General features: G+C 43.8%; 2 protein-coding genes across 2 annotated transcripts in view; both read left to right on the top strand.

Annotated features, from left to right (window-relative positions):
• abcd1 (ATP binding cassette subfamily D member 1) overlaps nt 1-14,430 on the top strand; it is a 28,000-nt gene extending 13,570 nt beyond the window's left edge. The window contains exons 12-17 of the mRNA XM_087833509.1: nt 1,434-1,579; nt 1,735-1,880; nt 2,700-2,784; nt 6,148-6,273; nt 7,121-7,208; nt 11,852-14,430. Coding sequence (XP_087689635.1) covers nt 1,434-1,579; nt 1,735-1,880; nt 2,700-2,784; nt 6,148-6,273; nt 7,121-7,208; nt 11,852-11,974 — 714 coding nt within the window. The 3' untranslated portion in view covers nt 11,975-14,430. The remainder of the gene's footprint in view (nt 1-1,433; nt 1,580-1,734; nt 1,881-2,699; nt 2,785-6,147; nt 6,274-7,120; nt 7,209-11,851) is intronic.
• Nucleotides 14,431-15,584: 1,154 nt separating this feature from the next.
• The window catches only part of plxnb3 (plexin B3), a 105,285-nt gene continuing 104,505 nt past the window's right edge, over nt 15,585-16,364 (top strand). Inside the window, exon 1 of the mRNA XM_087834380.1 lies at nt 15,585-15,708. The gene's annotated coding sequence lies outside the window, so the exon portion shown is untranslated. The remainder of the gene's footprint in view (nt 15,709-16,364) is intronic.

Genomic DNA, 16,364 nt, shown 5'->3' with positions numbered 1-16,364 from the left:
GAGCAGAAGCAGAACAAAAGCACGACATCGAATTGCAAAGTTAGCAGAATTGTGCTTCAGTGCAATGCTGGAATAAACATAATTACATGTTTTGAAGTGTCAGGAGGCTACTGCACAGCCTTGCTTTAGAATAGAATTAGAATAGAATTCAACTTTATTGTCATTGCACATGCACAGGTACAGGGCAACGAAATGCAGTTTGCATCCATCCAGAAGTGCTTTAGCCATGATATAGATATATTATATCTATCTATCTATCTATCTATATATATATATATATATATATATATATATATATATATATATATATATATATTATAATACAATACAAAAGACGCACCCGTGCCGTCTGCAGGTTTGCAGAAGGGGGGTGGGGGGGTTCTCGTACAAACTTACGAGAATCTGCCAAATTTGAAGATAATAGCAAACCAAGCTCGCGTGCTTCTCATGTTAGGCAAAAGCTTGTTGTACAGGTGGTTTGTACACCTGGTGTTTGTACCCACAAAGGCTTTGATTGCAGTTACAGTAATGGCCATAATTGTTGTCAACAAAGGATTATCTTCACAGTGCCGAATCTTTGTTGTCTGCTGCAAGCGTTTCACCAAGAGAGAAGAGAAGCTACAGCTTCACTCTTAATTATACACACGAGGACACGTTATCAGCCTTTATGTGGGGAACAGATCGAGATCACACGGGATACGTTTTGTAATGCTTTTTATTTTAATACGTGGGGGTTGGGCACTACGATGAAACACAGTCGGTGAAAAAAAACAGGTGTCTGTGGTACTTTCAGCCGTAGCTCAACACTGCATAAATCTGTCTGTGCTGTTGAGTAGTTGTGCTGTAGGAGGTAATTAGTTAATCAGTAAAAACAAAGAAAAAAAGACTTTTAAAACATCGCCTCATCTTTAAGACAAGGTCGATCCGACTGTATTTACCACCACAGCCTGCTGAATGAATCTGTTGCTGTTGCTAACAGGCGTATTAGCCGTAGCCTCGTTCTTTCAGCTGCAGCCTGGTGGTGTTAAACAGTGTGGAGAACAAGTAAAGAACAAATAATAACTGAATACAAGCCAGTGAGAAGGATTATTTACAAGTTTAGTGCCAACAAGTGCAAAGTTTTAGTGCTTTAATTAGTATCTGGAGTACACAGCTACAGGAAACAATGAGAACTTGTATTTTCCATTCATGCTCAACAGCCTTTAGATGCTCTCTGCAGACATTCATCTGCTGAGCTGTTTTCTCAGAGCAGGTCAAGTCCAAACCATGTTTTCATGGCTGTTGCATTTAAAACGGGGTGTAATCTCACATCTTTAACTCCTAAATCATGCGTTGCAGTACAGGCTTCTGTGCACATATGTTCTCTAAAGACTTGGAGACACCTTTCCAGAAACGAGTCCAATCCTGTGGATTTGTCTCTCTGTGTGTCTCAGGTGGACGATGGGATGAACGTGCTGATCACCGGTCCAAACGGCTGTGGGAAGAGTTCCCTGTTCAGGATCCTCAGTGGGCTGTGGCCTGTTTATGGAGGAGTCCTGTACAGACCGGAGCCAGAGCACATGTTCTATATCCCACAGAGGTAACACTACTACTACTACTACTAGTGCCAAATTCAGTTCAGCACTTTATATTTATATGGTTCCAATTACCACCAACAACCATTTGTTGGTGTTTTACAAAGTGAAGGCCCTAGATCCACAGCAGTCGTGGTTTCCTGTTCTGTGTGGTTTGCAGGCCTTACATGTCAGAGGGGACCCTCAGAGACCAGGTGATCTATCCGGACTCAGTGGAGGAGATGGTTCAGAGAGGACTCACAGATTCAGACCTGGAGGAGATCCTTCGCACCGTCCACCTGCGCTACATCATGGACCGAGAGGGAGGTCAGTCCGAGTGTGTTTAGCTGTGCTCTGCGCTTTGTTTGGAGTAAACAGGCAGAAAAACCTCCACAGCAACTCAGACTCAACTACACAAACAAACATAGAAGACGGGAAACTTGTGAGGCAGATTGTGAGGCGGTGATTGAACCGAGAATTAATTATGAGGAGTCATTTCACATCTAATGGTGCCGCGACCTCATTTCACTTCATAGGACACTTCATTTTGAGAACCGCTCCATCACAAACATTCAAACCGGTTCGAATGCTCAAATCAAATTCTGCTAAATATTTAATCAGTGCGCCGTCCCCAGCCTGCCGTGAAGGGTGCTCGACTGTTTGACTGACACTCGCAGTCCGTTTGAGAGCTCGCAGCAGCTGCAGGATGTGTCAGGTGGCAGGATTCAGGAAAGACCAGCTCACCTGTCAGCAGTATTAAACATGAAAATACAGAGAGAGCTTTTCACTTCACCTGAATCAAGTTAATGAATGAACATATCTATCATTAGTTGTAAAAAAAGTGTAGAAAAACGTATAAAAAGATGTCTTAGAGAGTGGGAATCAATCAGTTTGATCGCTGTAAACATGTAAATACTGAATTAGTTGTGTTACACGTACACTTGAGCCACATCATGTGTACATCAGCGCTACCAGAAGACTGTGGGGGGGGGGGAATTTTGCACATTTCCCTATGGGCTCGGATTCATAAAGCGTCAGTCTGCAGGTGCATGGACACACGCGATTGTAAATGTCGTTTAACTGGGATCATCTGTAGCTGTTGTAATGCAGTGCTGCTGTGGCGACACCTGTGTATGTGCTTCTCAGGTTGGGAGTCGGTCAATGACTGGAAAGACGTTCTGTCTGGAGGAGAGAAGCAGCGGATGGGGATGGCTCGGATGTTCTACCACCGGTAAGGTCTCACTCTTTAATGAGCGAAGGATGCTCACAGCATCTGGCTGTCCTCGGGCTGGACTTTGGACAGAGACGTCATGAAAGAGCGACGAGGTGCTCAAAGAGTTCTGAACAGAAACCTGAAGGAAGCGTTTTTAATGGTGAAGGTGGAGATAAACCTGCCCTCTGCCTCCACAGAGCCAGCCAACAGCTGAACCGAGGTGGTGTTGCAGTAGAGGTTTGCTGCTGTGTAGTAGCTGTTATTATAGGTGATATGTAGGTGAGTGTAGGCTCAGTTTGTCCATAATGTAGACTGTTGTGTTTCTTGGCTCAGGGTGGGAGGATCTGAGACGCTGCTCGTGTTGGTACTTTGAACTGAGCCCCTATAGAAACTGTAATGTGTTAACTTTGCATATGAAATCAGATTTGACTCATGATGATTCTGTATGTCTGTGAAGGTTCTCAGTCATCCAGGTCATCGTAGTCAAAGGAGCTTGCAAAGAAAAGCGTCTGGACTTCTTTAAGTTGCTTGAAGACGTTTCACCTCTCATCCGAGAAGCTTCTTCAATTCTAAGGTCAAAAGGTGGAGAGACCCAGATTTAAACCTAGTGGGAGTTTCCCCCCACAGAGGGACAAAAGGACCCCCTGATGATCCTCTAATCGCCTGAGCCAAGGTGTGGAACTGGGTGTGGGTCCCAATCAGCCAGAGTTTCAGGTGAGCTCATTGTGAAACCTGGCCCCACCTTATCATGTGAATTCCTGAGGTCAGATGGCCCAGGATGTGAGTGGGCGTTAAGGCGTCTGGGAAGGGAACTCAAAACTGGATTATAGATGGCAGACAGTTGGTTTGGCGTTTTGTCTGACAAAACAATGTGGTGTATGCCGTACAGTGCAGCGAGGAATGCCCAGACCTCCACATTGGAGAGACCAAACAGCCACTTCACAAGCGCATGGCACAACACAGAAGAGCCACGTCCACAGGACAAGACTCAGCTGTCCATCTGCATCTAAAGGACAAAGGACACTCTTTCGAGGATGCCAATGTTCACATTTTGGACAGAGAGGACAGATGGTTTGAAAGAGGAGTGAAAGAAGCATCTATGTCCACTGTGAGCGACCATCTTTGAACAGAGGCGGTGGTTTACGACACCAACTCTCTGCCATCTATAATCCAGTTTTGAGATCCCTTCCAGACGCCTTAACGCCCACTCACATCCTGGGCCATCTGACCTCAGGAAATCACATGATAAGGTGGGGCCAGGTTTCACAATGAACTCACCCGAAACTCTGGCTGATTGGGACCCACACCCAGTTTCACACCTTGGCTCAGGCGATTAGAGGATCATCAGATCATCTTTAAAATAACCACCCCAGTAACGCCCATATTTCCTTGGACACGCTCCCTTCGAGCAGACTCTAAACGCTGGGCGTCCTCGTGTTGAGCTTCAGCGTAGCTCTCACTAACTCGCAGCCCTGCCTCTTTGTAAGCTCTGGCTCTCTCTCTTAGTTTCACCTGGAAAAGTTTTTTTGCTTTTAAAATATAGTTTTTGTGCTTTTAGCCTTTATTGCATTAGGCTCGCTCATGATTGGCCTCAGTATTAGCATTATGGCTTATTCATTATAGTCAACCCGGTGAGTTAAATCAGCACCCCCATGACCTGGAAGTGTTTAGGACTGTGACCGCGTGTTTATTTTACACACCTCAGCACTTTTAAACCAACATGTTTCCGTTTTCCATCAGAGTGAAACGTCCCTGCAGCTGCTTCAGATGCAGTCAGCGCAGGCGTCTGTTAATTCTGTCAGATTATGCTCCGCTATTAAAATAATGGTTTCATCTGCTGCCACCTTTATGATGACTAACATACTGTAAGTGGCCTGTTTATGAGCCGTGAACAGATTTCGCACCAGTTCAGACAGCTGACGACGTCTTGTGTTTATTCTTTCCCAGGGAAGAATAACCCACAGCATGCATTTTTAATTTCTCTTTGATATTTGGACATATTGTGGCCCGATAAATGTAAAAACAAAGAATTAACAGATTTTTTTTTTACCTAATTTTTGTTTCTAAGAAAAATGAGAGCCACATATCAGGATATTCGTTTAACATTTCGATAGAACAGTAGCAGTATAATGTCCTCGTCAGTGGATATCAGGCCGTTGTAGAGCAAAATTTTTTTTTTGTCTAAATAACCCAAAATGTGATGCCCACATATGTGGACGCCAGGTCCTAGGAGGTTAAGGAATTATTTCCTCTCTGTCGAACTACACCTTCCAGCTGTATCACAGAAAAGCAAGTGTCTGTCTATCCAAGATGAGACAGCGTGACACATGAAACTTACACAAAATTAGTAACCAGGTCATGATTCCTGGGAAGAGACGGTTTCAATAAGTTTTTTAAATGTGTTTTTTGGTGTTTCCATGAGGAAAGTGCAGTTTAAGCGTCTGCGTGTTGTGTTGCTGAGATATAAACTGAAGTTTAAATGGGACTGTACTTTAGCGTACAGGTAAATGTGTGTTTACGTTTGTAGAGAATTCATGTTATTTTCATGCCGACTTATTTTGGTGGCTAGAAAAACTCAGAACGTAGAAATAATTAGGGGTGGGGGGAAAAATCGATACTGTGTAGCATGGTGATATTTTGTTTGCTAATAATGTATGGATACAGGGACAGCAGAAATCGATATTTTGTTACAAAAAAGGTTTTTGTGCTCTGACTTCAGAGCATGTTGATCCTTTTTCTGAGCAAGAATCCTGACATTCCTTCACTGTCCAAATGTTTTGTCAGCAATAAACATGACAGTTTACTTATTTTAATTTAAGACATGTTTTATTTTAATTAAGTTTAAAACTTTTTTATTTAATGTAAAATTATATTTTGTTTTAATTTACTTTCAAATTCTTCAGTTGCTGAAGGGGCTGCATAGTTTTCATAAACTGCATAGTTCAGAATAGCTATAATTGTACCAGATGGTTGATTCAGTTAAGTTGGACTAGACTGTAATACAAACCGTTCAGTTTGTCAACAATAAAACTGAAATGAGAGAAAGACTGAGTGTGAGACTTTGATATTAGATCAAATGAATATTGATAAAGTTTACCTTTATGTACAGAATCTGAATATCGCAAAATATTTTTTTTAAAAAATCGCAATAATATCGTATCGTGCGTTAAGTATTGCAATAATATCGTATCGAGGGATGTATGGTGATTCCCACCTCTAGAAATAATAGAAGCTGCCTTTTGAGAAAGCCGTTTTAGACAGAAGCATGCAAATGTCACAGATGCTCAGCGTGACAGCGACTCTGTGTGCGCCCATCACAGTCACCCTGTCTTCTCTCGCTCTTTTCCTCTCTTTGTGTGTTTGTGAATGTCTCTCGCCCAGCCCAAGGTACGCTCTACTGGACGAGTGTACGAGCGCTGTGAGCATCGACGTGGAGGGAGGAATCTTCCAGGCTGCAAAGGATGCTGGGATTGCACTGCTGTCAATCACTCACAGGCCTTCCCTTTGGTTAGTACACACACACACACACACACACAGAATCTCAGTGACCTTGACCTCAAGGTCAGAGGTCAAGTTTTCCGAAAATCTTGAAGGAGTTTTTTACCACTAGTAATCGTTTAAGACGTTTAAGACATTTCTGCATATTTTGTTGATGACCTCAGTTCATTTTGGGATGTTTTTTACTGCTTTTAAAGACAGAAATGTACCAAAAGCATCTCCAAGTTTAGCAGAAATATCTCTAAAACCTGCCACGTGTCCAACATCATGTGGATGTTTTCCAAAAATCTTGAAGGAGTTTTTTACCACTAGTAATCTGCTTGGAGGCTGAGGGGTACTGCTGCTAGTACTAAAAGTAAAAAGGTGTCATTAGTCATGTGGGAAGCTTCCAGCATCATGTGAGTCCAAAGACAACAGTTACACTGTGAGTGCTCATGAAAAAGAGGGCAACTCTTAAAATGTGGCCGGATGTTTTTTATTGCAGTCTGAAGACGATCATATCTGTGACTGCTCTTACATTTTGAGAGTGTTATAACTGAGACGTCACCTGTTACACGTTTATTTGAATTTTGTGGATTATTTCTCATGTCTCATGCATTCAAGACGCTAAAGAAACAAACGTGGTGGCAAAATGAAAGTGTGATAGTCTAAAAGATCAGATGCCAGCTGAGTCTGTCTAGTGAAACTCGAGATGCCAAAACTGCAGATAAAACTACGTGACTCAGTTTGCCTCAAAGATCAGGAGTGAACTCAGGTTTTATTTAATTTTATTTTCAGCCTGCAGGGGGCAGCATAGCTCTGAGCTGCTGCCGGCTGCCACACCCTCCAACTAATCTTCTCCTCCTCTGTCTCACAGGAAGTACCACTCTCACCTGCTGCAGTTCGATGGAGAAGGAGGGTGGAGGTTTGAACCCCTGGATGCCTCCACGCGCCTCTCCCTGCAGGTCTGTGTGTGCTTAATTCGAGCTCTGTGATTGGTCCCCGGCAGCAGGTGTTTTATTTGAGCATGTGCAGCTGTGAGACCGTGTCATGTTAGAAACAAAAAAGGTGTGCGCAGTTTGTTTGGAGGGTCCAGCCCCCAGGTGGCTCTTGTTCAGGTCTGTTTGTAAGATTTATACTTAAACTTAGCTGTAAGACATAAAAACCCGGCTTAAATGTGCTTATTATTGATCCATAAGCATTAAAACAGCTTAACGTGAATGCAGCTGTCTCTGATTTTCCTTCAGTAATACAGCACAGATCAGGATTTAGTCAGGAATGTCTGTGGAACAAGAGAAAAGCATCTCAGTCATCAGTCTCTTACAAAAATGCCAGAACAGCTGTGATTGCTTCTTTCTAATGCGACGCCGCATTATGCTTTTAGAGCTACACAAATAACATTGCTGCACATTTAGGCTGCATGACGACACGGCGACATGCCAAGAGTGCTTTTATTAAACGACTGATCAATATGAAATGCACACATATGATTTGATGGTGCACATTAAAAAACACAGTTGGTCTCAGATGTTTAAAACAAATGACAGCTACACTTTGAGGTTCTGATCCACAGCTGGGGTGCTACCTGCAGAAACTCACCTGTGCAATGCTGTGGACACGGTCATCAGCAACACTGATTTTAGCCAATCAGATGCTCTCTCTCACAAGCAGATGAAGCCATTAAACTCCACCGAGCTGTTGGTTATTTGTGTTCATTTGGATCCAAACTAAAGTGTTAAAACTCAAACGTCTCAGAGTATGAACAGCAGTTCTCATCTTCTGTTAGCTAAAAAGCAGAATTTAGCGTTTTTCGATTGTTGACGCACGCACAGTTTTAATATTTAACGTGTGTGTTCAAACTTTGGAGAGTGGGCACGGGAAGGTACGCTGACCCCGAACCACCGAAAAAGCTTTTATACGCAACAGGATGGGAGGGGACGACAATCAGTGTTCAGCAGAGACAAAACGTATAACACAAAGAGTCTGGAAGATAACAGTGGGTGACGAGATCAAAGGCTAAAACATACACAGGTAAAACAAAGGTGATCAAACGCACCGCGGAGTCGCCCACTGCCTTCTGCTTACGGGGATTAAACAGCGAGTCGGTCTCAATATTCTTCATCATTCGGCCGGTGCTGCATCTCCCTCCGTGATGAAGGAGACCTTTGAGTCCGAGCCCGAGTTGTACAATGTAAAACATTCAGCAAAAAATGTAACATTAAAATTATTTGGTCATATTCCACGTGTCCTTTGAGAAGCTCTATAGGAGGCGTCGTATCCCAAACTTCACCAGCAGGAAAATCACTTTGCATAGAGTCAAGATTATGTCAAAGTAACTTTATAAATAGCTGTTCATACATATAAAAGTCATCTCGAGTGACCCCTGTAATCCCAGCTTCCCGCTCTGTATGTAAATCGGAGTCGGTTGTGTTTGCAGAGGCCAGAGGACCGCACAGGTTCAGGTTTGGAAACCCACATGTATCTGCAACCACAGGCTACACGGTCACTTCATCTTTACTCATAACTGGACGTTTTATTTTATTAGCCATTTGCAAGCTGAATTCTAATAACAGCTCACTGCTCAACGGGTCATGAATTCCTTTAATTAAACTGAATCTCAGAGGTATCTTTGACTTGTTTTTACATCGAGATCACTTATTGCAGCTTTATGGGCTCATTGGACTCTAACAGCTTCTCCTAATGTGACAGGAAGTGGAGAAACATGAAGGATCATGATCAGTGAGGCCCCGTTGTTAGACAGTTTCCTCTTATACGTGGGATCTAAACGGTTCTCCCTTCGTTATGCAGGGTTAACAGAGGTCATTATCATTTGCAGACTTTAAGCTTTTACACAGTTCAGACGTTTCTGCATATTTTGTTGATGATCTCGGTTCGTTTTGGGAAGTTTTTTACTGCTTTTAAAGACAGAAATGTACCAAAAGCATCTCCAAGTTTGGCAGAAATATCTCTAAAACCTGCCACGTGTCCAACATCATGTGGATGATTTGTTTCTGAAAGATTGCGTCTTGTTATTGGGGGTCAGAGTTCACGGTGGCTTTGCAAACTGCTCTGCAGAGTTTCATTGAAATGCTTCCCCTTCTCTCAGTTTCGTGGTCACATGATGGGGTTTGTTAGGTGAAAGGTTGAGTTGATGGCATTCACAATAAAAAGAAAAACTGGGCCTGATGATCGCTTTATAGAAATTTATATGGTTCAGATTTTTAGAATATAATTATTTCGCACAGGGGAGGGGCTTTGGTGCGATACTTAGGGCTGTCACTGGCGCGCGAACACAAACCTAAACTCTTTGCATGAGTTAAACAAGCTCAGCGTCCTGACTGTGAGCCTTTAGCAGCTGCTGGATCAGTTCTGTCACTGCGTTTCTGTTTCGTACCCGCAGGACGACCCCCCGGCGTCACTTACGTTCAGCATCTGTAACTCCGTGAAAGCAATGTTCGCATCCTGCTGTGATCATCCCGCTGCGCCGAGGAGAGAGAGCGGAGCTGATCACTGAACCCTCCTGACTCGTAAACACGCTAAAATTACCGCGACCCCTCTGACTGCTGCCTTTGCGCATGCAGCGGTTACTGTGGTAACCATCAGCACCACAACAACACGCCCGCGGCACACGATGTGCGAGCGAGCGAGGTCAAAGCGCGGAAGCGGCGAGGAGAGCAGCCAGTCAGCTGGCTCCTCTCTGTCATGTGACGGATCATTAGTGGCTGCAGGGCTGCTGCAGTTTATCATTAGCCTCCAGATTTGAAGGTAGAGCTTATTAATCCAGAGCATGAAGAGTTTATTAACCTGCTCAGCTTCACCTGAAACAGTGAAAACAGGTTCGAGCAGGAGAAGCTGTGGGAAGAACACACAGATCTTCCTCTGCAGGAAGTCTAACAGACTCCTCAGGGGTCGATCCCAACACCTGAGCAGTGATGATGATGCTCAGCCTGCAGCTCCACAGAGAAAACTATAATAAGGACAATCAGACAAAGATACATATATTTAACACGCAAACACAGCAGCAGGATTCAAGCACATCATCGCACACTTAATCTGCGATTAAACACAGTATCTAATTATAGGATTGACTGGTGCACAAACGGGTCTCTTGTTCTTCAGTGCACATGGGTGACTTTGTTTATTTTACCCTCACTTATGCGAGGAGCTCGGGTGAAGTCCTGACTTCAGTAACTCAAGTCATTACCGCTTAGAGCGGCTAAAGTTTGCAGCACATGAGCGGTCATATCACACGAGGATCCACGCAGTGGTTTAGCATCGCGCGTCGTGTTTCCTGCCAAATACAAAAGGACATAAAGGCTCGGCGTATACACATTACACCGATTGAACTGCAGAAATAACAAAAAAGCAATCTGTGTACTCGTCCCCACGGACGAAGGCGTTCCAGGATAACAGATGGCCCATCGTTACATCCTGGTATTTATGGGAAAATAGCTGCTGGATAGTTGTATTATTGATACCAGGTGAAGGATCGGATACAGTCTCCTCTGGTGGGATTCTGGTAATTTCTGTAAGAGTATTACTTTCACTGCACTCACTAAAAACGCTGTGTCGGTGTTCACGCAGCAGCAGTAGCAGAGCTGTGTGATTAGAGTCCTTAAGAACGTATCGATCATGCCTGAGCTGACCCTGAGCAGCCTGGTGAGGTCCCAGCCGGGTGTATTGATAAAGGCCCGAGGATGCAAACATTGTTAATGAACTCTCGTGTCAGAAAAGTTCACTGTGAGCAAAGTGGAGGTAAAGATTGGACCACTTACCGTTTCACTCTGTGCATTATGCTACGTTCACATTACAGATGTCAATGTAATGTACAATTTTATTTCTGCAGTTTTTCCTCCTGTTCTGGAAGAGAACGGATCAGCTCGAAGAGAGAAGTCCAACCATGAGCTCGTGTTTTGGCTGTGAAAGTGTAGAGAGACACAGGCGCACGAGAAACAAGTATAAACAACAGCGTGAGCTACATGTGTAGTCTAGATTAAACGCAGAACCATAAATCACACATCAGCTGGCTCCCAGCCACATAGACATGCGAGTGGCAGTACACATTTGTAGCAATGCCTCCTCGCGTTTCTTTGTTTTGATAAATTTAGTATTTAATGAGTAACTATGACAGTATTGAGCTTCTTCACAAGGCTCCATTGCATCATAACAGCGCTAAAAAGTTGTGGTATGTTAACATGAAGTTGTGATGCATCGCGCAGCGTCGAGTGTCTGTAGCGTCATATTTTCGTCTTCCATTGACTTGCGGTCAGTTGTTTCTTTGCCTGTAGAGTAAACATTAACGACTATTGTTTAGCTGGCGTATCAATCAGAAACAGGCGGCCACATTAAAGAAGCAAACACGCAATAACCAAAGTTATTATAATTCTAGATGCTGTTTGTAGTAATGGTGGATAAAGCTGCTGAATCAGGAAGCAGAGCTTTCAGGTACAAGTACAGACACCGGCGGATTTAAGAGTGACAGGAAGCTTAGAGACAACAAACAAATGCAACACCTGTAACAGCAATATTCAGAGAAAAGTAAACATAATATATTCATTGTATTTCTATGTGTCTGTGTTTGTGGTTTCTGTGATGTGCTGCGTCTCAGGAGGAGAAGCATCGTTTGGAGAACCAGCTGCTGGGAATTCCTAAGATGCAGCAGAGACTTTCAGAGCTGTGTGTCCTGTTGGGGGAGGCCGAAGGGGAGAAAGAAGAGAAGCTAGCCTCCTGAGATTACACACTGATGGAAGAATGATGATTTTATTTACTGGTTAGCATTGAGAGAAACGCGCACACACACACGTTTGTATTCCTTACTTGTAGGGCCCCGCGTTGACTTGATGTAACTCCTGTAATGTGCACTGGACACAAAGTCCCCAGAGAGCAGAAGTGACCGCACATGTTATAAATACGCTTATAATGTAAAAATGCCTTTGTAAAGCAGAATTATCCCCAAAGTGTCCTCAAAATTCACAAATGTCCTCATAATTCACTGTGAAGATATGTCCTTACAATTCAGAAGTGTCCTCAAAGTAAAACAAAAAAATCCTCAGAATTAAAAAGTAGCCTAATATTACCTCAAAATGTCGACTTCTCACCAGAGTTCAGAAATGTCCTCATAATACAGAGATGTAAATGCTCTGAGAAAGCACAAGTGCCCTCATAATGTAGAAATCCCAGTATAGTTCAAAGTGTTCCAAAATGTCCTCGTAATTCAGAAATTCCATCACTGTGCATGAAAACCTTTTGCTATGCAGAAATGTCCTCATATTGCAGTGTGCCTGATGGACAAACATGCGCACACACACACGCTGAGCAGGTAAATCGTATGACTGAAGTGAGTTTTAACTGTGAGGTTTTTTTTTTTTTTAATTTTATCTCGTGAGCGCTGCCGGTTTGCTGTCAGAGCTGCTGTTTCTCAAAGACGCCCATGATCAGTTGGCCTTTTTGTTACGAAGCACTTCCTGTCCTGATTGGTTATCTGGCTTATTTTAAATGGCTCGTTTCTACTGTTATGTAACCTTGTTTACATACATTAGTTGGCTGGAATAAATAAGCACCTAGAGTTTTTATTCAATTCAGCTTTAGGGGCGATCGTGGCTCGAGAGTTGGGAGTTCGCCTTGTAATCGGAAGGTTGCCGGTTCGAGCCCCGGCTCCGACAGTCTTGATCGTTGTGTCCTTGGGCGAGACACTTCACCCGTTGCCTACTGGTGGTGGTCAGAGGGCCCGGTGGCGCCAGTGTCCGGCAGCCTCGCCTCTGTCAGTGCGCCCCAGGGTGGCTGTGGCTACAAAGTAGCTGCCATCACCAGTGTGTGGATGACTGAATGTGTAAAGCGCTTTGGGGTCTAGTAAAGCGCTATACAAATACAGGCCATTTACCATTTATTTACAATAAGAAATCGCCACAGCAGTCACATTAGAGCGCTTTGCATTGTGAGGCTATGACAGGTTGGCTGCCTGCCTGAAGTGGTCCAGGTGAAGTGAGGTTTTTTCTGCTGATAGCTCAAGTATTCTTGTATAGAAACAGCAGGTTTTTATACAACTTGATAAATGGTCTTGATCACCTGGTAGCCTGTGTTAGGAAAAATATGCGTTCCTCGACCAGTTTGCAAGTATGGTAGTTAACTAGTGATTGCCTTGGTCGCTGCCAGAGTGCTGCAGTTGCTGGTAGTTTGCATAGAAGATGCCGTTTTGTCTGCAAACACTCGCTAAACACTGAGGGGAGGTGAAATGCAACTCAGAGGCGGAGACCAATTTGCCTTCAAAGTAAAAGTTGGTGAAAGAAATGTTTCAAAATGTGCAACTTTTACTTTGAAGGTGAGCAGTCTCTGTTAGTGAGTAGTTGGTGAGTGTTTGCAGACAGGTTGCCATCTTCCATGCAAACTACATCCGTCTGTCGCAGTTTGCTAGTGACCAAAGAAATCTGAGGTTTCTGGTGCAGCACTGTATACATTTTTTAAACCAGTTTCATTTAGATACTACAAGCAACCACTCGCCAAACAGTCTGGGCCAAGTAAGCTGCTTTTGTAAACAGACTTTTAATTTGAAAGGTGAGGATCAGTTTATCAACATATGCAATTGACCTTTTTTCCACCAACTGTGTGCTGGTCCTAAACCCCCCCCACAAAAAAACAAACAGTACCAGTATAGCTCCAGAAAAATAAGAGTTCCACTGGGGGAACTGCTGATGTCAGAGGTTGTGGGTGGGGCTACACTGGATAACATCTACCTTTTAAACCTGTGACATTTGTGCTGGTTCTCCAAAGACAGTAAGACAAGGACCGTAAACACTGATCTGACAGCAGCCGTCAGCTGACTGAGAACAAAGAGAGCAGCAGATTTGACAGAAAAGGATCAGCTGAGTCACATGACTGCTAAGCAGTCACGTGACAGCTGAGTCCGTTTATATATATTTTTAATTGTGATATTTAATCCTTTCCTGCTACAAATAAACAGTATATTATATACACAATCAGTAATATAAACAGCTTCACTGATCAACAACAGAATAATCTGCTGCTGCAGTTTGAATAATGAAACTTTATTTAGAGAAATGTAAAGTACATGTTCCAGTGCAATCAGAATGAAGAAGAGGAGGGTGATGAAGATGCAATTATAACGATGCTGTGTGATGTCATGATGATGATGTCTGGATGTTTATTAAAAATAAATAAATAAAAAGTTTACTAATGCGTTTTGTTTGTTGTTGTTTTTTCTTCTGATCAGGTGACCAACAAACTGTATAATCAATTATTTCCTCTTAAGTGAGCAAAATATCGCTGAAGCTCAGCTAACACTGACCTTAACACTACAGCCTGTCCAATGCTACTGCAGACTTTTTCACAGTATTACAAACTAAGATTTGCATTTCCAGATGATCAAATTGAATTTGCTGAGCAGTCCTACCTTTGAAAATAAGCTTCACCTTCATCTTTCTTACAAATGTCTCCATGTCTGAGTCTGACGCACATTAACAAACGTTATTTTTTTTGCGCTGGCTACCTTCTGATTACCACGGGCGCAATAAAGTTACATCTGCACCTTGAACGCATCACAGGGATGAGGACTAGAAAAGGTGCTGAAGGTGTATCCTGTTCGTAGGATGGCATTAGTTTGTGATTACTGAGCGAGTATGTGCATGCCGTCGCTGGAAACGATGCCGGGCTTATTTAAAAGGAACTCAGGAACAGAAATACGCACTAACATGCCTGTGAGACTCAGCTGCGTTCCGGACCTTTAACCCCTGCCAGCCCGTGGTTTAAAAGCGCTTCTACCTCTGCCCAGTTTCACCAGTTTAATCCCTGTTGGCTTTTCAAATTAAGAGTTTGGCTAATAAAACACGCACTCCACTGTGGTTTAGTAAACTGTACTGGTGGTTTACGGAGACTCTTCAAATAGACGTCACACGGGTACAAGATGTAGCATCATACGCGAGAATTTACTGTTAGGGATGCGTCTGTACTACACTAACTACACGTTTGCTTGTTAGTACTGCTATCAGAACAAAAGTATCTGGATACATCCTCATCCGCTAAAAACTCACATTGTAATATTAATAATAAGACTTTACGTGTCGAGTTATTTAAACGTGGATTTAATTGGCCCATCTTAAGTATCAGAGGTAAAAGTCGCCTGTTTTATTCATATAACTTTTTTTCCTCATATTGAACCCACGCATGAAGTATTTCACTTTCAGAGGATCGATATTCTGACTGACACTGAGTGTTGACTGGACAGATGGGATCGATAGCTTTTAATTATTAAAACCTCTGGATTTCTAAGCCAGGCTTCGCGGTGGGTTTTCGGCTGTGGACCTTGGAGCGCAGCGGGGCGGGGTCTCTGTCAAACCTGTTGTGCGTCTCTCCGCGCGGACTGTGCGGATCCGGGTGTCTGCTGGGGTCTTTTGGAAGTTTCTCGGGCTACTCGGACGCCGGGAGGACGGCACAGCAGCCTGGTGAGCTCAGGTGAGTCGGACTCGGACCTCATCGCCCCCCCTTGTCACGGCTCCGGGTTGTCCCGCTGCTGTAGGAAGGAAAAGGCGTGAGAGTCAGGCGTGTCTGCCCGACACACGCCAGACTCCATTCAGGAATGTAGTAGTTTTAGATGTTGCCGGTTTTCCGTTAGGCTGTTTATCTGAGGGAGGCAGCTGCCGATGGTTTTAGAACCGGGAGGAGATGCTCTTTGACTCCGCTCAGAAACATTGATATTATGACCAGCACCAGGTTATGTTCCCCGGGTTTAATTTACAGAGCCGTAAATACAGAGCGGCTCAGACTCTGGACTGGGAGTTTAAAAGTGGACATTCCCGTCAGGGAGTCTGGTCGGCGTCTGAGTGAAGCCGGGTTAACAGCAGGAGTGATAAATGTGGTGCTGGGTTCAGTTTGTAAGTTTGCCTCCTCACTGAGTGCTTGTGTGTGTGTCCGTGTCGGCCGTTTCCAGCCTGTCCTGGCACGGCACGGCACGGCCGCTGCAGCCACTGAATAGCTGGCATTCCAACACACACAGACACACACTCTCACACTCTGTGCTGCTGTTATGGCTGGAGCGAGTTTAGAAGTCACCTTTGCAGACTTGTATAAGGGAAGTGAGCATCACGCGACACTCTGAGAACATAAACAAA

Source organism: Neolamprologus brichardi, chromosome 20 (assembly GCF_056152115.1).
Source record: "Neolamprologus brichardi isolate AB-2024 chromosome 20, ASM5615211v1, whole genome shotgun sequence".
NCBI classification, from domain to species: Eukaryota; Metazoa; Chordata; class Actinopteri; order Cichliformes; family Cichlidae; genus Neolamprologus; species Neolamprologus brichardi.
Note: the sequence above shows the minus strand (reverse complement) of the source record. Positions and strands in the feature narration are given on the sequence as shown.